Raw genomic sequence first — 23,537 nt, forward strand, 5'->3', positions numbered from 1 at the left:
ATTACAAAAGTTCCTTTCTTTTACAAAATATATGGCATAGCTTCGTTTCAGGTAATGAAAGACTTTACTGTTCATTGATTGAAAGGAAAAAATTAAAGATTATTAAAAACTAATTTCTCCTTTGTACAGAATAAAAATGAAATGCTAGCGCAAAAATAATATACTTACGTTAACAAGCTATAATCAAGATTAGAATATGTTGAAAAGTAAAACTAATATTCTTGTACTTGTAGAACAAAAAATTTATAACTCTTGAAAAATATATATTCACAGAATTAATAAACTTATTCTTTCTACATAGGTTTCAATCATTTTACTGGAAGAAAAAGCACTTCTTTCTACAACGATAAGAAGTTTCTGACAATTCCACCACATTAAAGATTTTGGAAGACAGTGCCCTTATTTACTTACACTGGGAAAAATCCTTATGCAGTAGTATTCCAATAAAGAATTGAAGAAGAAGTGCATCCAAGTAATTGCTTATTTAAATAGCAAATAGGAAATACATTGTACTTGAAAATTTTTTATTAACGCAAATTGTATCTTCGAGCGTCGAAGCAGGTATGGAAAGATATTATTGTTTATTCACTTACAAGAAAATAATGTAAACTTGTATTAACTAATGTCTTCTTTAAAGAGAATCCATTTAAATTATTATGCGAATATAATGCAGTTGCAGTTACGAGGATTAATTAAGACCAGAATCTTTAGATAGTAAAAATAATAACCTTGTATAAAGCAGAAACGATAATTATAATTCTTTTAAAAAATATTTATTCTAAGCATTAATATATTAATTGTGATTCTTTCAGTAAAAGTATAAAATTATTTAACAGGAAAGAGAACACATTTATTTTAACAACGCTAAGAATGGTCCGACAATATTATCATTATGAGAGATTCTGCAAGACCGTCTAATGCTTATTTACACTCGGAAGGAAACACAAACATAAATATCCTATCAAAAAATTCAATGAAAAAATGCAATCTAATAATTAGAAATTTTAAAATCAATAGGAAATAAATTCTATTACAAAAGTTCCTTTCTTTTACAAAATATATGGCATAGCTTCGTTTCAGGTAATGAAAGACTTTACTGTTCATTGATTGAAAGGAAAAAATTAAAGATTATTAAAAACTAATATCTCCTTTGTACAGAATAAAAATGAAATGCTAGTTCAAAAATAATATACTTACATTAACAAGCTATAATCAAGATTAGAATATGTTGAAAAGTAAAACTAATATTCTTGTACTTGTAGAACAAAAAAATTTATTACTCTTGAAAAATATATATTCACAGAATTAATAAACTTATTCTTTCTACATAGGTTTCAATCATTTTACTGGAAGAGAAAGCGCACTACTTTCTACAACGATAAGAAGTTTCTGACAATTCCACCAACATTAAAGATTTTGGAAGACAGTGCCCTTATTTTACTTACACTGGGAAAATCCTTATGCAGTAGTATTCCAATAAAAGAATTGAAGAAGAAGTGCATCCAAGTAATTGCTTATTTAAATAGCAAATAGGAAATACATTGTACTTGAAAATTTTTTATTAACGCAAATTGTATCTTCGAGCGTCGAAGCAGGTATGGAAAGACATTATTGTTTATTCACTTACAAGAAAATAATGTAAACTTGTATTAACTAATGTCTTCTTTAAAGAGAATCCATTTAAATTATTATGCGAATAGATTGCAGCTGCAGTTACGAGGAATAATCAAGACCAGAACCTATTAGATGGTAAAAATAATAACCTTATATAAAAAAGAATCGATTATTGTAATTCTTTTAAAAAATGTTTATTAAATGATAAGAAAACTTATTCTTTCTGCATAGATGATCAATCATTTTACTGGAAGAGAGAGCGCATTATTTTCAACAATGATAAGAAGAAGCCGACGATACTGAAATCATGAAAGATTTTGGAAGACATCGTCTTTTTTTTATTACACTTGAAAAAAATAATATGCATTATTATTTATCAAAAGAATTAAAAAATGAATGCTTTTTTGTTATTTATAAATTATTTTTTACAATAGTTCTTATTAAACTATAATCTCTTGCAGTTTTTTGTCCAGTATTAGTATACATTTAAATTTCTGCTTCAGTTTTGGAGATTTCTGAAACCAATGCAGAGTAATGTAATGCCTACTACTGTAGTTATAAAAATTTATCTAAAAGAAAATATCTATCACAAACAAACACGGAACGTTGTAAGGCGTGTATGTTGTAAAAAAAAGTTTTTTGTTACGAAAAAGAAGTATAACTTCTTACGTGCGTAGATAAGTACACATACTAGTTTTTTTTTATAAAAAAAAAATTAGTTAGAGGAGTTACTTCTTTCTATAAATAATTGAATTTACAACACAATACTTGTTGAAAATTATACATTTTCAGATTCTTGCAAACAAACATGAAATTTCGAAGAAAATAAAAAATAGAAAAATCTTAAGAAAATACCAAAAAATCCATTGGAGGTGCTGCTTCGAAGCAGTTTGTGACTCTTATAAATCGAATAAGTATAATATATTTTTTCGTGGAATTCGGTCTCTTTGGTCTGTGTATAGGTCTTCTGCAAATAAAATCAATCGTCTCGGTCATAAATTATTCGTTATTATAAATTCCGCAATCTTTTCCGTATTTAGAAGGAGCAAATAATCCTAAAATGGTCTACAGCGCCTCGACGGTTACCGGTGACCTTACTTTAAATATAGATAAAACAACATTACAAATTACTGTTTATCAGTTGTAAATAGAATTTTAACAAAATACGCATTCCATAATATATAAAAAAATGTAGGCGTGGCAGACAAATCATGTGAAAAGCGACGACAGTCATCTTGTTAAGCTTTGTTCACAATAATGCATAATAGAAATTGGAAAAAAAAGAAAAGGCTAATTTTTACTGTCGAAATAAGATATAGATATCGGCGACCTCAGTGACACGCACACAGCGTCACTATTGTAGACTACTACACTACACAACTAAAAGAATAGGTATCTATGTGAAAATTCAATTTGCGTTTTTTAGCGAACAGCTGAATATATACGTCAAGTATATGGCACAATGAATATTCTCATAGAGTACTATAAAGGTTCAAAAATTGTGAAAAATCGGAGGGGGCCTACCTGATCATCCCCTAGTAAGATATGTACACTAAATTGCGAGTAGTATATTAAGTTCGCACAATAACAGTTAGCAGTTTACTACTTAAAATTTTTGAGATTGTGCTTACAGCATTAACACTACAACTATACGAACTAAGTTAGTCGAATTTATTGGTTCAAGTAAAGCTAGTTTCTATTATTTGTATATTTTTGTAATATAAATATGTTTAATTGTTGGTATATTTTAGCAACATTTTGTTAAGCCTTAATGGACATTGAATAGATACCTAAAAAAATATTAAAAAGTTTGTATTTATTATTATTTATTTATTTAATTTTAATTAAATTTATATACTAGTCAAAAATATTAGTTTAAATGAAGCGAGTCGCTATTATTAATTTTTTTTACAGTATACATATTTTTAATATTAATTATGCATTTTTATAAGAATATTTTTAACTTGAAATTAAATAAAAGTTAAAAAATATGTTGTTCCGTCATTTATCGGAACAGTAGGGGGGTAAGAGTATACAACGGAGGATTTGGATAAGATGCACATGTACAAAGATGCTCGACCGGAGACCATGCAAAGAAATAAAGAATATTTGTTTAGGACCTTTGGGTTTTATTGCGTCGGCATCTAATCATAGAGCATAAGGACAAACATAGCAATCGCCAGGGTATCTTATTCCGAATTCCTCGAAACGATAACGCAGTATATTTGAGCAGATGTCCCCACTCCAAGGTCGCATCGGAGCCCTGTGGTAGGATGTATCGTGGAGGGGGTGGGGAAGAGGGCAGTTACATCTTAGACGAAAAATAGTCAGTTGTCCATACTCGTTAGGCGGAATCACATCCAAGTGATCCGAGCAGCATTCAATACAACTAGTCAGTAACCCGAGGTTATTGCTAGGACCAAGCATCAAAGTTAGCATAGATCAATATACAAGGCCCAAGCACCATATTGATCTCTTGGAAACGAGTATTAATAAATATTCACATTTCACTATAATTAGAAGTGTATTATTTGGGATAACTCCTTCCGTCCTTACAACGCGGAAGTGGAAAGAGACAGCAGTCTTTTCCTATCAAGTGAGAAAGCGCGTGCACGAAAGCGTGCACAGTACGGGAGTGGGAACCAGCACTACCGTACAACTGTACATTTGGTTCTGCGAGTTGGATCAATCACACTAAATGGTCCTTCGAGCCGGAGCAATCGTACATTAAATGGTCCTTCGAGCCGGATCAATCGTACATTAAATGGTCCTTCGAGCCGGAGTGCTCTACGAAAGGTCGCGAACGATCAGCAAGCAAGTTCGTGAATTCAATCAACGAGAGCAGCAATAGCATCAACGCCGAGGAAGAATAGGAAAACGCAGGAAGAGGCAATACACGGTATCCAGCCACGCAGCATCAACACGAGCATCTGCCGTCGGACGGTATCGTTATCGGTAACAGGTCAGTCTCTTTTCCTTCTTAGCCTATCCTTCTCCTTCATTTAATATTGCTACTATCTCGGTACAAACATGGCTGAGCAATTAAGAGATTTACACATTAAACGGGGTCAGATAAAGGCATATATGACTAGGGCAAAGAGTCATATTGATAAACTAGCACAAACGCGTAGTACACCCCGCCTCAGGTTTCGTCGAGATGAGATCTTGGCCAAATCGCGTGAATTCGAAGAAGTGCAAATCAAAATCGAACTAATTGATGATACATCCGATCACAGTGTGGAACGTGAATCTTTTGAAGACGCGTTTTTTACAATCATCGGCAACATCGACGAATTATTGGAAGATTGGTCGAATTCAGCGCATTCCGCGTCGACGAATGCACCTTCTCCGACGCAATCACAATTATCCGCGGGTTCTAACGGGCATATCAGGTTGCCGAAAATAGAATTACCACAATTCGGTGGATCGTACGAAGAGTGGTATTCTTTTCGCGATACTTTTAAGTCACTAATACATGAAAACTCGTCGTTATCGGCGATCCAAAAGTTCCATTATCTTCGCTCGTCACTAAAAGGCGAGGCGGCGGACATAACGCGGGCATTAACGATTTCGGACGTAAATTACGAAGAAGCGTGGAAATTGCTACAAAATAGGTACGACAACAAACGTAGGATAGTGCATACTCATATAAGGGGTATCATGGATATACCTAAGATTCAAAAGGAAAATAGCGTTGCGCTGCGCCAATTAGTTGACGCTGCCTCAAGAAACACAAGGGCACTTAGTGCACTGCAAAGGCCGGTCAATCAGTCGGATGACTTACTGGTATGCACGGTGGTAGACAAGTTAGACGCGAAAACGAACGAAGAGTGGGAAGGCAAGCTTTCACCGTCGGAAGTGCCCACCTTCGCACAATTAATGGAATTCCTGACGCACCGGTGTCAGGTATTAGAAGCAATCGCAAAACCACCAATGCCGCTCGTGACGAATCACAACCGACCGAAACCGCGCCAGGCATTGTCTTCGCAGGTAACTACAAGCATACTCGCGTGTCCGATATGCAAGGAAAGCCACCAGCTTTACAAATGCGAAAGGTTCAGGAAGATGCCAGTTAGGGATCGCGTCTCCGAGGCAAGGAAAAAAGGGTTATGCCTTAATTGCTTGCGGTCGACGAATCATTTTGCCATCGAATGCAATGCGAGTCGGTGTAAGGTGTGCAACCGGAAACATAACACCTTACTACATACCCAGTCAGAACCGTCGCAGGGTTCCACGGCCGTCGCTAACGAACGCGGCGAGTCAGACAGCGAAGCGGCGGTTGCAAACATAGGTCGCGGGTTAAAGGCAGCATCTCATCGAGAGGCGTTACTTTTAACAGCCAAGGTCAAGCTATTAGACGCAAATGGAAAACCAATAACCGTTCGGGCATTATTGGATTCGGGGTCCCAAGTAAACATAATAACGCGTAACTTAGCGCAGCGTCTAAGGTTGCAATCAAAGGAATTCCGAGCGCCGATCGCCGGAATTGGTCAAATGACGACACAACCGCTACATCAAATAGAGGTTGTGCTCAAGTCCAACTACAATAACTACCGGAGAAAAATAGATTGTGTAATATTAAATTCAATTACAAAAAAATTACCAGCCGTATCTATGGACGGGAATAAACTTGCGATTCCCGGTAATATAAGGTTAGCGGACCCCGCATTCTACGAAAGTGCGAATATCGACGTGTTATTGGGAATAGAGGTCTATCTAGAGATCTTATGTACGGGCCAAATAAAGGCAACGCGTTCGCATCCAACGTTGCAAAAAACGCAGTTGGGATGGGTGGTAGGCGGCTGTTTGCGTGATGTAAAGGGCAGCCCCAAGGAGGTAGCATGTAACATCGCTACGCAAGTACAGGATGTTGACCAGTTGGTGTCGCGGTTTTGGGAACTGGATAACGTCGCGGATGTTCATCCGTTAACAGAGCAAGAACGGTACTGCGAAGAGCATTTCAAGAGAACGTACAGACGTGACGCGGACGGTCGATTCGTGGTGCGCCTCCCCATCATAGAAGAAAAGATAGTAAGTCTCCAGGATAATAGGACCGCGGCATTGAATCGGTTTTTCTCCCTAGAGCGCAAGTTAGCTAAAAATCCAACATTGCGAGATGCGTACTCAAGCTTTATAAAAGAATACAGGGATTTAGAGCACATGCGGACGTTACCAGAAGATAAAGCAACTCCGCTAAGTACTTACTACATACCACATCATGCAATTTTAAACGAGAAAAGTGCAACGACAAAGTTGCGTGTGGTATTTGACGCGTCGGCCAAGTCGAAGTCAGGCATATCGTTAAACGACGCATTGGCCATAGGACCAAATATACAGGATGATTTATTTTCGATAATAGCGAGGTTTAGAACATACGCGTACGTGATAACAGCGGACATTCAGAAAATGTATAGACAGATCCGTGTCGACGAATCGCAGGTTAGCCTACAGAAGATATTCTGGCGTGATGATGTGCGAAACCCAGTGAGCACGTGTGAGCTCCTAACTCTAACGTACGGTACGGCGTCGGCGTCATTTTTGGCTACGCGGTGTCTAAAAGAGATAGCGGATTTAGAGGAGGGAAATCATCCGATAGGCGCGCAGGTCATACGACGCGATTTTTATGTGGACGACTTGCTGACCGGAGCAGATTCGATTGCGGAGGTTAGAGAAATACGCGATCAGGTAAACCAGGTATTAGCCAAAGCAGGGTTTAAATTGCATAAATGGGCGGCTAATTCGGGGAAAATATTACCGCACATTCCCGAAAAGGTCGATTCAAAGCAAATACTGAATCTAAATAAGGAAGGCGATATAAGGGCGTTGGGCGTCTTGTGGGATCCCAGCGATGATTCATTTCAGTATTCCGTTCCGATAGCGGCGCCAGTGCACCGAATCACGAAAAGGGTCATATTGGCATCGGTTGCTAAGGTATTCGATCCGTTGGGATTAATTGGGCCAGTCACTGTAACGGGGAAGGTTATCATACAAAGACTATGGCAAAGGGGCATACATTGGGATGAATCCATACCAATGGATTTAGAGACAGCATGGTTGCATTACGCGAAACAACTCCCAGTGCTAAATGACATAAGGGTCGAACGGAAAACTATTTGTAAAAACGCGAAGGAAATAGAGATGCACGGATTCGCGGACGCATCCGAAACGGCGTATGGGGCCTGCATCTATATAGTTTCGAAGGACGGGCGCGGAAACGGGAGCAGCAACTTATTGTGTGCGCGCTCGAGAGTAGCACCGTTAAAGGCGGTATCGCTACCGCGATTGGAGTTGTGCGCTACCGTATTGCTCGCGAGGATGATAAACAAGCTGACGACGAACATGCGCGTAGAATTCAGGAAAATATGTTGCTGGTCAGACTCCACCATTGCATTGGCATGGATAAGATCACCATCGCGAAATTGGACCACGTTTGTGGCCAATCGCGTGGCGGAAATTCAAGAGCGAATACCAAACTCGAAGTGGGGACATGTGTCTTCCGCCGAAAATCCAGCGGATTTCATATCGAGGGGGGTAACCCCAACAGAACTGTTAAGTCTGGATCTATGGTGGCACGGGCCAGGAATGGTCTTCGGGAACGCGACGGATACAGCGCCAGAAGTCCCACTCGAAGAATTACCAGAACGTCGAAATACGAGTGTCACGTGCACGGTCGCGATGATAGGCCGCGACCAGAGGTCGCGAGAGTTTTGTGATCGTATATTCAATAAATATTCGCAATTCACCCGACTAGTGCGGGTCATAGCATACTGCGGCAGGTTTTGCAGAAACGCGCGGCGTGCACAAACCAAGGACATCGGTCCGTTAACGGTGGCTGAAATCGCGCAAGCCAGGGAGCGTTTAATAAAGCTGTGTCAAGCGCAAGAGTTCGGCGAGGAAATAAGGGCAATAACAAAAAACCCAAGGATTATTGTACATGGTAGACTGGCGTGTCTTAAGCCGTTTCTGGATACCAACGGGATCATGCGTGTCGGGGGGAGGCTGCAAAACGCGGACATAGCGTACGGCAATAAGTACCCAATTGTGCTACCAAGATCGCACAAACTTACCGCGTTAATAATTCAGCACGAACATATAAAAAATTTCCATGCGGGCCCGCAACTAACACTCGCGGCGGTAAGAGAGAATTATTGGCCCATGGCAGGCAGAAGTACCGTCCGCGGAATAATTCGGAGGTGCGTAGTTTGTTTTAAAAATGCGCCGATGAATTCGAGATATGTGATGGGTAATCTACCGGAATCACGGGTTACCCCCTCGCGACCATTCACAAACACCGGAGTAGACTATTGCGGCCCTTTTTTGGTCAAAGAAGGGAGAAGACGGAATGCCAAATATGTAAAGGCATACGGTGCGATATTTGTATGCATGGCGACAAAGGCCGTGCACATAGAATTAGTAACAGACATGTCAACAGACTGTTTTATAGCGTGCCTGAAGCGATTTATGGCACGGCGGGGTAAGCCTGCCAATATATATTCGGACAATGGGACGAACTTCGTTGGGGCAAATCGGGCGTTAGGAGAGTTAAAACGCAGGTTTTCAATGATATAGCAAAGGCCAAAATTAGCGATCAACTAAGTATTGAGGGAGTGGCCTGGCATTACATTCCGCCAGGCGCTCCAAATTTCGGTGGCTTGTGGGAAGCGGCAGTGAAGGCTGCGAAATATCACCTGAGGCGCGTGGTAGGGAACGCTTCCTTAACGTTCGAAGAGTTAAATACCATACTTACCCAATAGAAGCAATATTGAACTCCCGCCCTCTATTACCTATATCCGCCGATCCTAGAGACCTAAACGCCCTTACTCCTGCACATTTCCTTATCGGAGACTCCCTGCTGTCGGTATCGGAACCGGACATAAGGGAGATAGCAATTAATAGACTATCACGGCTACAACTAATCGAGCAGCTGCGCCAGCATTTCTGGAAACGCTGGTCGAAGGAATATTTAAATCTACTCAACCAGAGGCCAGCGAGATCTATACGAACACGTGATCCACTACAGGAAGGCCACTTGGTTGTCATTCGAGATGACAATTTACCCCCACTACGATGGCTATTAAGCAGGGTGGAGCAGCTAATACCAGGCGCAGACGGAATAGTGAGGACAGCAATGATTCGAACATCTAAGGGAACCATTAAGCGGGCTGCAACAAGGCTGTGTGTTCTGCCAATAGAGCAGCCGTAGGCGGTCATAAAAATTATTGTATTTAAATATGTTCAATGTATCTTTAGGGTGGTGCTTGGAAGCTTTGATTAGTCTTAGAATATACTGTATATAAGGTTCACTACATTCCAATTGTATGTTGAAAGGCAGGCCTTTCAAGGGGGCTGGCATGTTCCGTCATTTATCGTAACAGTAGGGGGGTAAGAGTATACAACGGAGGATTTGGATAAGATGCACATGTACAAAGATGCTCGACCGGTGACGATGCAAAGAAATAAAGAATATTTGTTTAGGACCTTTGGGTTTTATTGCGTCGGCATCTAATCATAGAGCATAAGGACAAACATAGCAATCGCCAGTGTATCTTATTCCGAATTCCTCAAAACGATAACGCAGTATATTTGAGCAGATGTCCCCACTCCAAGGTCGCATCGGAGCCCTGTGGTAGGATGTATCGTGGAGGGGGTGGGGAAGAGGGCAGTTACATCTTAGACGAAAAATAGTCAGTTGTCCATACTCGTTAGGCGGAATCACATCCAAGTGATCCGAGCAGCATTCAATACAACTAGTCAGTAACCCGAGGTTATTGCTAGTACCAAGCATCAAAGTTAGCATAGATCAATATACAAGGCCCAAGCACCATATTGATCTCTTGGAACGAGTATTAATAAATATTCACATTTCACTATAATTAGAAGTGTATTATTTGGGATCAACTCCTTCCGTCCTTACAACGCGGAAGTGGAAAGAGACAGCAGTCTTTTCCTATCAAGTGAGAAAGCGCGTGCACGAAAGCGTGCACAGTACGGGAGTGGGAACCAGCACTACCGTACAACTGTACATTTGCTTCTGCGAGTTGGATCAATCACACTAAATGGTCCTTCGAGCCGGAGCAATCGTACATTAAATGGTCCTTCGAGCCGGATCAATCGTACATATGTAAATAAACATTAATTTATTTTATTTTTTATTTTGTTTCTAAAATATGTGATAAATTTAGTTCTTGCGTTGTAGGTGTTGTTACCATTTTTCTTCGTTATGAATTTTTTTCATTACATGCAAGCGTTTTAAAGCAGTCATTAAAGTGCCACTTAACGCTTTAAAAAACTCTGAAATCGCTTGAAGTGAATTTTCATTGAGTAATTTTTGCAATTTTAAATTTTTTAATTTTTTTATCTATCTGAGACGTTCTTTGTCTTTCACTTTAAAATTATTCTTTTAGAAGCGTTTAAACAGAATATTAAGAAATTCAACCCGTTCAGACTGAATCTCTTTCAACAATACAGATGTTACCGCTTAAGCTCGAAAGCTGTTAATGTACACATTATCTAATTAATCTACAGAATTATTGATTGGCTCCGTTAACTTGCGGAATGAAGACTTTTTCATTATTTACCTACTTAATGTACCCATTAAAGTATGTGTGCTCATCGTAAAAAACAAAGTGCTATGTACTTAAAAAAAAAGAACAATTTTTCGATTAAACTAGTAAGTAAGCATAATTTTTGTAAATGTTAATGAAGATACGATCATATTTATTTCTTCATATAAATAAAAAACACACACAAACTCATCATAGAAACAATATAAAATTTTCGTCGCTTATATATACTCATTTTCTCTCCTATTACATTTTCTTATTTCTTTACATTCTTAATCGAAGTTTCTTGATCATTCCCGATCATAAAAATTCGAGAATCTTCCATACTTCCGGATCGAGAATATTCGGGAGGTTTTTATAGGACCACACATGAAGCGATGTCGCATGACAAACAAAACACATTCGTACGCAACAAAAGAGTCATATTTAGTTTCTTATTATAGCTATATTTTCTTACACATATAAACACTATTCATTCTTTCATTTGACAAAATAAATTCAATATTTATACAAATTTATCATATGTTTTAAAAATTAATTTGGTTAATTTTATAATATTTTATACTGTTTGATTTTTTATTATAGTTTTTTAATTGATTGATGATTAATTCTATCAAGTAATTTGTTAATTCTATGATTGTGTTGATTTGATTGTTTAGATGTCGAAAAATAAATAAATAATATTATGTTCATTTAAGAGTACACAAACATTGCTGTTGTTCCAAAAGACGTCTTATTATCGCTTTAACATAGTAGGTAAACTATCATTACCTAGTAGATACTGTACAGACTATCTAAATAATTAGCAGATTACCTAGATAATTTGTGAAATTAAATAATTTTCAATATTCTAACGGATCGATCACTCTTGTTAATCTGCACTACCTAAGTAATCTGCAAAATAACTGATTTTTGCACTTTAGTAGAAACATATACATTTCAAAAGATACTCGACTTTAGAGTCTAAACTTACTAGCATTGAAGCTGCTTTCTTGTATCATAGTAGCGAGTTGTAGGATTTAAGTATTTCAAGTACTATACGTCTATTCTTACATTTACGCAGCTCTTTTTATTCACGAATTTTTTTTTACTCGAACAATTATATCTTTAGTAGTGTTATAGATCGTTTTCTATTTTTATCTGCTACGATCGAAAGTTCCGTCGTCGATGGCAATTGTCAGCTCTTTGTTAGTTTCCTAAGCCAAAGAGTCTTGTGGGCGTCAGTATCACTATCCAATGAGGAACAAAGTTCACAAATCCTGAAAACTGATTCGTTGTGGAAGGGAAATAACTGGTCAAGGAAGTGGGGGCTAAAATAGGTTTATAAAGAGGATGACGAAGCGAAGCGAGTCATTTTCGTTTTTACTATTGAATCTTACGTTTTGTTTTTCCTTAATAAGTCTGTATCTGCTTTAGGTTAAGTCAGTGTATTTTTTCTTAAGATTGATCGTTAACGTAAAAGAATAAATTTCAAGATAATCGAATTAAGAGAATAAATTTTAGTAAAATTAGTTTTTTTTTTCCGCTACTAGATTCATATTATTCTTATTGATAGAAAGTGTGTTAAAGAGCCAAATTCCAGGAGCTATTACACAAAATGGTAAGAATCTTACTTTAATTCTTAATATGTTACGTACGGCGCTCAGTTCTTTCAGGACCCGCATATTTTTAGATGCTATTTTGTGTATAATAACATCACTCAATTAAAAAATGATGCAATTATCACTAACAATAAGTTCATTTTCGTCTATTATCAAATAACAGTCAACTTTGACTTTCATTTTCTTTAATTCTATGCTCGTCACTTTGCTATTATTTTAGATTTTGGTCCTAATTCATACATTAATAAATCTTATTTTAAATTATCATTAAAAAAACTGAAAATATAATGTATTCTTAAAAAACTATTTTCCTTACAAATTGAAACACGATTTTTGAAATAACAAAATGCTGTACAGCTTTATAAGTAACAATACAGAGCTACCCATTTAATGGCTATCATAACTGATTTATACGCTCTGGGAATATCGACATTAATTTTTTCTTCGCTAATCCTTTGTTAGGAGAATATACGAGACTTCGTTACTTTGATAAAGTTACTAAAAAATTTATTTTTATTTCCTTAAATCATCGTTTGAGTCTAAGAAACCTTAAAACGAGATATACGCGATATGTTAACATTGTGATAGAGTTCTAACCAATTTCCAAATTTAACTACTTTCTTACCTCTATTGTCTATTGTCTATGAATTTTTGCTTATCCATTTAAGCATTTTTATTTCTTTTAAGCTTTTTTTTCCCTAACTTTGACTTTCTTTGAAATCCCTGCTCCGCTTAATCGCTGAGGACAATAGATCGCGTATGTGCCACTCTTTTTTTGAAAATGCCTTTATTTTTTTGTTCTCTTTTTCGTTTTCCTTTAATATTTTTTGTTCAAATGAAGAAAACATGAAGAATGTGTATTACATTTAAACAATTAATTAATAGAAGTCCTATATTTAATATAATAATACAACTGCAATGTGATTATCCTTTTCTCTATATTTAAAATAACTCGAAAACGTTCTTTTTATTTTTGTATTTTTTCAAATCGAAAAACAAGATAAATATATGAGTCACACTAGGTTGAAAAACTTAATTCTATGTTTTATTTTATCTAATATAAATTTATTAAAATTTTTTTTTATTTTGTTCATTATCCTAATTAATAAATAGGGCGTCTGTTTAATATTATATATTAATTTAATTGGTTTTTATTTTGTCCAGAAAATAAAATTATTAAAATAGGTGTCTTAGGAAATTTGGACGGGTTAGAAATTCTTTTTGAACATTATCAAAATAACGTTCAAAAAATATATATATATAAAATAATGTTCAAAAAGAACTTCTAACCCGTCCAAATTTCCTAAGAGACCTATTTTTACAATTATACATTATTTATATAAATATATAAATATATAGATATATAATTATATAATTTTATAACTGTATAGAACTTTTACTAAAAACCTAGAATCTGACGGCTAATTATACTTAACCCATTCAAGACGGCGATTTTTTTCGAACACGGTCCCGAGAAGGAAACTTCTTGTTGTTGCTTATGTCTTTAATATTGTTCATTTTTAATAAAAAAAACTTGTTTATTATAAATATCACCAAATTTATAAGTGAATTCTCATAAATAAGGTGATTGCACACAGTGGGTGCTCCTCGCTTCTCAGAATATTTTTATTGCAAAGAGCAGATTAAACACCAAGATTGCAATGTAAGTTAGAATAAAAATACATTATTGATATTGATAAAGACTTATTTTAAAAGTAGTTAGATAATATTAAATAGTTATTTCGCTTTCAATAATAAAGAACAGAATATAATACACAGAAAGTTCTTAAGAAATGATAGAAAGTAAAAAAATTAATTAAATAATGAAAAAAACAATATGAAGAAAAAATAATAACAGTAAAGTAAGTGTTTTAACTAAAAAATCTCATATATTGGGGTCCGAAAGATAATTTATTTAAATAATTGTCGGTATTGGAAAATCTCACCTTGGGAACCGAAAAGTCATAATCAATGTCTCGACAATTAGAAACTTAATTATTTTTCAAAACCGGAAAATCTCATTTATTGAGAACCGAAAAGTCGTAAACAAGGCTTAGAAAAATAAAATTATTGATAAAAAATCATTTATTGAGGGCCGACAGTATTACGTTTTTAACAAAAAAGTCTTATTTATGAGAGCTGAAAGGTAAAATTTATACGGGAAATTTAAGCCGAAAGTTTTTTTTCTCTTTGGCATTCCACGAAATACGTTGAACATTTCGTCAATTTGAAATTATTTATAAGAAGTAGTTCGTTGTATATTTACTTTAAGCAGTCAAGGAGAGTGAACAAAAACTTTTCCGTATTTCCTGGTACTGTGCTTTTGCTACGCGTTACTTGTAAACGAACAAAGCAAATTAAACAGGCAATGAACTAAAGAAAAAAAAAGTAAGCTGACGAAATCTAGAGAAGTCTTACGCTTCTGTTTTCGCTAACGAATATTCCATTTGAAGAATAGAAAAAATTTAGCTTATAAACTATCTCCTTGTTTTGGTAAATAGGCAAAAACGCCGAGGACAAACGAAAAAAAGTTAGAATAATACTAACTAATCTCGTTTAAACCGGATTAAGCTAAATAAGGAAACAGAAAAACTGACTTCACATTTAGAGGAGATAATATTTTCGCAATATTGTAAGAAGAAACTATTATTGAACTTGTTTATTAACCTTAACCAACAACCAACGGCGTAATTACTCTGTTTAAAATTTATAGGGTATTTAAAAATAACTTTGTCAAATATAACTATTAAAGACCTTGGCAAGGTACATTTGAAATTTAACGTTGAATTAAATTAAGGCTGAGTTAAAACTAAGTTTAAAATTATATTAATTTTATTTCATTATATTTATTTAAAATAAATTAAATCAACTATGTTCTCGTCGCCACCTAAAAGTATTACTAGAACCAGGGTGTTAAAAAGACAAAATCCAAACGTAGAGACTTTCGAACATCGTGCTTCTTCTGATACCCAAAACAAAATGTAACCACGGAGGGGGTTACCAACGAAAAAGTGATAGCGTAAACGAGCTTGGTCATTCGGAGAATTTTTTATCGCTAGCGAGGTATAGAGAGTCGCGACTTACTACCCCTAGTTTTGTTATAAATACACGATTTCAAATATAAACGAATATAAACGATAATATAAACGAAAAATAATTTTTTGAAAGATATCTAAAGGTAATAAAGTAGTGTAACTCAGTAATGAAAATGAAAATTTTGTAAAGAAAAATCAGGATATTTATATATATTTTAATATAATCACCATACACATTACTTTAAATCTTACTATTTCATTTTAAACCTTACGTTTTACTTTAAATCTCGCCTTATACTTTAAATCTTGCTTCTTATCTTAAAACCTTGCATTCTATCTGTTCCTTTGTTGCCTATATATATACATTATCCTCTCTATTATCTTTTTGTTTTTCATCGGTTTCGGTTCGCGAATATTCGAGAGGATCCGATACGACAACATATCAGGTGAAAATTTCAATCGCCACCATTTTACAACATAGCACACTCTTACGCAACGAAGGGTTATATTTAGTTTCTACTTTCTATTTTCTTATACATATTATAATAAAAAAAAATGTGTGTGTGTACTTATGTACTCACGTAAGAAGTTATATTTCTTTGGCATAACAAAGCGAGTATAACCTCAATAACCTCAAGAATAACTTCAAAAAAAATAACTTTAAAAAAAAAAATATTATTTTTAATATTATTATTATTATAATTATTATCATTATTGATTTTCATTGTAATTTTTTATTTTCTTTATTTATTTTTTATTAATGTTATTATTATTATATTATTATTATTGCGGAAATAAAATAAAAAATGAGATGAACGCCTAGCACTTTACATTTGCAGATTTGAATTTTAAATAATTCCGTTACAAATAGGTGGTCGTTAAGTGTTTTCGTACGTGAGGCGATTTAAAGAACGGTTTTTGATTATATTAATCCCTGAGATTGCTTTAACTGATTATATTAATCATTGAGTTGGCTTTAACTGATTATATTCATCATTTGAGTGGTCAGAGAAACGGAACAAGCTCGACAATGAGCAAACTGAGATGACTTTCTGGTGAGCACGTCGTAACCGTTTGAGAATTTCAACTGTACTCGCTGCCGGAAAAGCCGGCGTTACGATGAGTCTTCAATATTTGCTGGGAAAAGAGGCGTGTCTTCATCGCGCGACAACTGTCGCGTGGCGCCGTTCGATTGGAATGCTTATTCCCAAACAATTTTTTATTATTGTTATTAATTTTCTTTTTACATAGAATATAGTTGATAAAGAAACCTGTTTCCCTTCCTTGCTTGATGACCGATAATATCCGCTAATGGAAGCTATTATTTTTCTTTTATTATTATATTTGTATTAATTTATTATATTTTTTAATTTTATAAATGTATATATATATATAGCGTGAAGGTAAAAAAGGGGCGTATTGGAAGTATGGGAAGATAAGCAACTAATTATTATTATTTATTTATTTAACAAAAAAAAGAAAGGAAACATATTTATTTATACATGTGTATATATATATATATATATATATATATAAGAAAGAATAAATAAATATCAAAATATGGATATCAGTCCTCACTAAATATAAGGGAGATATATCGAATTATTTTATGCGTCAACGGCCATGGCGCGGTGATAGAACTATAACTTCCCGTTCGATAATTTAAGTCATGCAGGCTGACAAGGGGATCTTACACTGGGACCCCCACAGATCTTAACGAGCTTTGGTATATTAGTAGTATACTTTTAGGGTGTTATCGTGGTATAGGGTTTTTTCAAAATGCCTAGCCATTTTTGAGAAAAAAGGTTTTAAAGTCTTGATTTTTGTTTTATATATGTTTATATTATCTTAATTTCGACCGTGTATCAATTGGCGTGATAGCGTCAGTAGTATCGTTCTCGCTTCTCGCGCCGTTAGTCAGTGTTCGATCCTTTGTGAGGGAAGTATTTTTAATAATTTTTTTCTATCTGTTTTTAATTTTTTTTTCATATTTCTTAATTTTTAAATATATACAGAAAGAGAAAATTATTTATTACAAAAAAATTAGAAAATAAATTTTTTAACATCTTGCGCAAATAAAAGGCGCAAATAATAAAGGAAAATTGATTACTTGAATTACAGTTAACATTTTATTTTTTAACAGGTATATAAAAATAGATAAATCTTCAATATACTAACAAATAACATTCGTATATATTCTAATCATTAACAATTTCATGTATAATTTTTTTATATGTATGAGTTTTAACATTTATTTTACATCTATTATTATTTAATAGACGTAGGTTCCAGAGTGATAGTTATTGTAAAAGCATTCAAAACAATAAATTTTTTCACATCTCGCGCAATTAATGAAAGATGACTTGTTACATAAACAACGATTTTTTAAAAGATCTATTGGAAAACAAACCTGATGAACGTTTAAAAATATTTCTCTTTCATTTGGTTTTAATAAGGCATGAACTTAATATTATATCTACATGAAATTGTTAATGATTAAAATATATACGAATGTTATTTGTTAGTATATTGAAGATTTATCTATTTTTATATACCTGTTAAAAAATAAAATGTTAACTGTAATTCAAGTAATCAATTTTCCTTTATTATTTGCGCAAGATGTTAAAAAATTTATTATTTCTAATTTTTTTGTAATAAATAATTTTCTTTCTGTATATATTTAAAAATTAAAAATATGAAAAAAAATTAAAAAACAGATAGAAAAAAATTATTAAAAAACTTCCCTCACAAGGATCGAACACTGACTACGGCGCGAGAAGCGAGAACGCTACTGACGCTATACGCCACTTGAAACGGTCGAAATTAAGATAATATAAACATATATAAAAAAAAATCAAAACTTTAAAACCTTTTTTCTCAAAAATGCTAGGCATTTTGAAAAAACCCTTTACCACGATAAAACCCTAAAAGTATACTACTAATATACCAAAGCTCGTTAAGATCTGTGGGGGTCCCAGTGTAAGGTCCCCTTGTGAGTACGATTAGTATTTGAATTGGTGACCCGCTTGAGAAAAAAAAGAGGAAGAAGAAGACAAAAGACGAATTCATGCCGTAAATTTGAAATCGCTTTGCCGCGCATCGTAAATACCGACAAACTTCGTGGTGTCGTTTTTATTGACGCTCGGAGAAATATCATTCTCATCACATTTTCCCAAAGGCGCCAAAAGAATTATAACTTCAATAAATTTAACATTCTCAACAAATTTAATTTGTAAATACATGTTTAGGAAATAATATTCCGATCGTAAAGAAGCTATACATTAGTTAGTTGATGATACCGCTTGAGACGTTTTCTCAAACATTATCCAGGATTGCCGACAGGTAAACGAAACCAATGCAAAATTTTGTTTTTCTGTATTCTACAGATACTATTAATTTAAAAGCAGTTTTACCTTGACGACTACTTTACTCAGTATAACTGATTATATAATAGCTCATTACTACTATTGCACACCTGCATTGCAATCCGTCTTTTTGGCTGAGAAAGAAATTGCACACACAGTATGCAATCGGTCTCGAATTGGTTGAATAATTTTTAACAAGTCCATTACAGTTTTCTCTACTTTCTGTTCCGTACCACAACATAATATAAATCTTAATACATAATCAGTAATAGAATCGCATGCTATTCTGCCTATTAAACCGTATTTGGTTCTTTTACTTGGATTATAAACTTTGAAATTGAGTCGTCCGCGACACGGTATCCTACCTCCATTAATGGATATATTCTGCCCTGAAGAAAAGTTCCCTTCAATTTTTTGGGGAAAGTAATCGATGAGATGTTGCACTTAGTACAACGTGTCAGCATTTGAAAAACTATTTTTGTTATTAGAAAATGTAAATATTTATAGATTTCTCGAAACCTATATACAATTGCGGATCATGGTTTACGAAAAAATTGGTGTTTCAATGATGGGGTTAGTTTACTAATACTGGTTAATTCTTACCCTCCTAACTAACTCTATAATTATTAGTAATCCAAAAATTTTTCTTAATCCACATGTTGTGACATTAGGCCACTTTCCGTATTTTTTTCCCTTTTTAACACTTAGCCGACCGCGCGAACCATAACGAACTGTATTGCTTTCACCGTGCCTGGGCAAGCTAAACTACGCTGTCCACCGCCGCGCATTTTTCGCAAGTAACGCGGACTGGTATACATTATTTGAAATAAACGAAGTCTGAAAAATATTTAACAAAAGTGTTTAATTATATTTTACGGTAACAATTTTGATTAACTATTTTACATATTGTTTATACAAAACATGAAATTAAAATATATGTAACAATTATTCTGTAGGTCGTTTAAAAAGTATAATTTTTCTAGTTTGAAAATTAAGATATCAAAGATGACTAAAGATAAATACCACGTTCCAAACATAAAATAAAAAATAATAACGCATTTTAATATTTTTTTACAGTGCGATTCCGTTCAAAGCATGCCAATTTATACAATGGCACATTACAATAGTTGCATACATACCGTGTATATCCAATATTGTTGTTAGCATTGTATATTCTACTTCGTCGGTTAGAGTGTAATTTATTTCCACCATAAAATTTTTAATAATTATTGTTTTTTAAAATGTTGGGATAGTCTAGTCGTTGGGTCATATTTCAGTGCTCGTTTTGTTCTTCCATTCGCGTTCGAAGATTATGCCTCTTCGGTGTCTAAAATTAGAATTTCGTGTTTTTCTATCAATGCTATTGTACTTTCAGTAAAAATACTTTCTATGTCATTTTATTATTATTTATTTTTTTCTTTAACTAAAAATAAATAAAAGAGCAGCATTATAAAAATAAGGCATTGCTTTTTTTTGTCCATTCGTGATTTTTCGAAAAATATTGTAATAAGACATAAATTGATCTGTTTTGGAGTTTTGTGATTGTGATAGAACATTTCATTTTCACAAATAGCAATATCACACATTTAATTCCAAAATTATAATATAAAAGTTACCAGGTGTAACTACAATCTCTTACATTTCTTACATACATACTAACAAACGCGCTGAACGCCACTAGAAATAAAATACGTTCCAAGCCCCAGCTGGCCCAGGACCGTACATACATGGCGATAGCTCAGGGTCTTATATTATTTTCCCAACAATCTGCACGATCAACTCCTTTCATATATTTGTTGTATTCCACAACAGATTTAGGTTCTGTTCTTTCATCTGACTAATGTGAAATGTTTAGCATTTATGCCGAATGAATGGGAGACATTGCTCTTACTGTTCGCTTTTTCTTTGCTTGCCACACTTGTGAAGAACTTTTCATTTCTCGAAAATTTGGTTTTATTTTCTTTTATGTAATGTTCTTTGAATTTTGAGGAAACCCGCTATTTGATCGTATTTCTTCGTAAACTCTTATCTTTTTCTGTATAAATAATTCAGCTGTGTGTACGTTATTGTAATAAATGTCTATGTAAATATAATGATGGAATTCTACATAAAGATCCAGGATCTTAAAATTACAAATATATCCTGACATTTCATCGCACAGCATCCGGATTCTATATTTCACTAACTTTTCAGGATTATATGCGTGAAAGATAATCTTTCTTGCCAAGGAATTATGCCTTCATCCGGTGATAATTTTCGCTTTCGTGTATATACACTTTGGAATTTTTATTATAAATAATATCAAATTTCTCTAATTTTAAATATTTTGTCTGATTTCTTATGCAATAAATCATTATTAAAAAAATGCCACATTTTTCATATCTCCATTAATTATTGCGGCTTTTTATTTTAGGGAATATTGGAGTTTCTATATATGAAAAAAGTGGATCAACAATCATTCATTTATCTTTTTGTCTTTTTTTCAACACGATAATTAAACTTAGAAACTTTTCATTTTTCTCACTGTAACGTCAACTCATTTCACTGCTTTATATTCTTTAAATTTGTTTACAAACTTAAGGCTATATTTATTTGTTTCTGTTACTAAAAATTCAAAGAAATCATTACCAAGAAATAACTGTACTATTCCCAATACGTTTTCTTGATCTTGAGTCATTGTGTTTCCGTTGGAGGTTTTATCATATGCTTCTAGTTCGAATCTCATATCATTCTCTAATCAATCATCGACATCATTGACATTTACGTCTTCATCTGTGTCATAGAAGGATCTAGTATCATCTTCCGATTCGATCAAATGTATTCAACGATTACTTTGATATATGGGAACAATAATACCACCATTGTCGTTATATTCAGAGCCACTTATTTGCATATAGCATGAGAACAGTCTGATAGTATATTCATGAAAAACTAATCATTTTAATTTTCATTATTTCTTCCGGACATTTTAGGCGGGATTTTTTATGCATTATAAATTGTTTTTGAAGTTAGAGACTTATGATAACTAAAATATGACACATATAATTGTGATTTTAAAATATTTAAAAACCGTCTAAAAACTGCGTCAATAACAGTTCACCGTTAGTTTTCGAAACATTTCGATTTGTGTTCATTTCGAGTTTTAGTTCATCATTCAAAAAAGCTATGAGGTTCTAGTAAACTGAAGTTTACGTTAAAATCACCATAAAATAATGGGATTCGAGTAATAGTTTTTTTTTAAAGTGCAGAACTACCTTGAGTATATGGTAAAAGTTTAAAATGCAAGAAATCTTTAATTTTTTGAACCATTTGATTCGGAGAAATATATACGACCACAGAAATCACTGTTTGTCCATTTTCAAATAAGCATTCTGCCGCACATGTGTCTCACTATCTTGACTAACAATACCCAGTCCACTTATTTGACGATAAGTAATGTCCATATGAAGAGTCACAACATGTGAGTTTTTCTGTTTGCGATAGATCGCTACGCCAGCTGCTCTTTAGCCCGGTCGTTTAAATTGTACGCAGTAATCGAGTTAGGTATCGAAACACGTTCGTCATTATCTAACTACTTCTTTGCCAACATGAGTAACGTACAATTTTGTGAAATAGCGTCGTCGAAATTTGTTTGGTGAGCCCTGAAACTTTGACAATTGAGCGTAAGGATCGCAAGTTTATCCTGGTTGAAGTCTAATAAGACTTGCTGGTATGTGCGAAGTGGATTTAGAATCAAGCGCTCGAGTTCAGCTCGCAGTGGCGCAGTAGCAGCAGAATTTTTTAGCCCATGGTAAAATGTATTCTCTTGAGTAGGTGATACTATAAAAAGGCTTTCGAGGCTTGTAACAAAAACAAGTTGTTGTTGATGAGATTTTTCATAAAAATAAACAGTCTGATGAATGCTCCACCCTGAGATTTGTGGATAGTCATGGTACAAGTAGGCGTCAGTGGAAAGTAATTTCTATTTGCCGTTTAGTTCGATTATTGTTGAGATGAATAGAGGCGTTGCGTCGACCAATAGTGACCAAGTTTTTGGATATGTTTTTGTCATGCATATATTTTGCGGCCAGTTATCTCGTCTTTTGACCAATTCTAGAGCTGCTAGCGAATTTTAACAAAAGTCGTTTAACATTTCCAATGTTTGCATTTTCCTCTGGAGGGACAGCTTCGTATTTTTCAATAAGTTTTAAACAACCGTAAGTTCCATTAGATAATCCATCGACTACATCTACGTTCTTTGTAATGATGTATGGCATATCAACCACTAGAGTCAGTTCGTATGACAAACCACATGTATAGAGTATCAACATTTTATAAAGTTTCTGCCGAACAAACCCTAATTTTTCTGCGCTGTAGCAT

The 23,537-nt window shown here is 34.2% G+C and overlaps 1 protein-coding gene across 1 annotated transcript; it reads left to right on the top strand.

Moving 5' to 3' along the window:
• Positions 1-4,644: 4,644 nt before the first annotated feature.
• On the top strand, positions 4,645-9,368 carry LOC122525862. The gene is made up of 2 exons (XM_043648846.1): positions 4,645-8,684; positions 9,152-9,368. The coding sequence occupies exons 1-2, from the start codon at positions 4,645-4,647 to the stop codon at positions 9,366-9,368; spliced, it is 4,257 nt and encodes a 1,418-aa protein (XP_043504781.1).
• The last annotated feature ends 14,169 nt before the right edge of the window (positions 9,369-23,537 follow it).

The sequence above is a fragment of the Polistes fuscatus genome, unplaced genomic scaffold (assembly GCF_010416935.1).
Source record: "Polistes fuscatus isolate 324 unplaced genomic scaffold, CU_Pfus_HIC Scaffold99, whole genome shotgun sequence".
Classification (NCBI taxonomy): domain Eukaryota; kingdom Metazoa; phylum Arthropoda; class Insecta; order Hymenoptera; family Vespidae; genus Polistes; species Polistes fuscatus.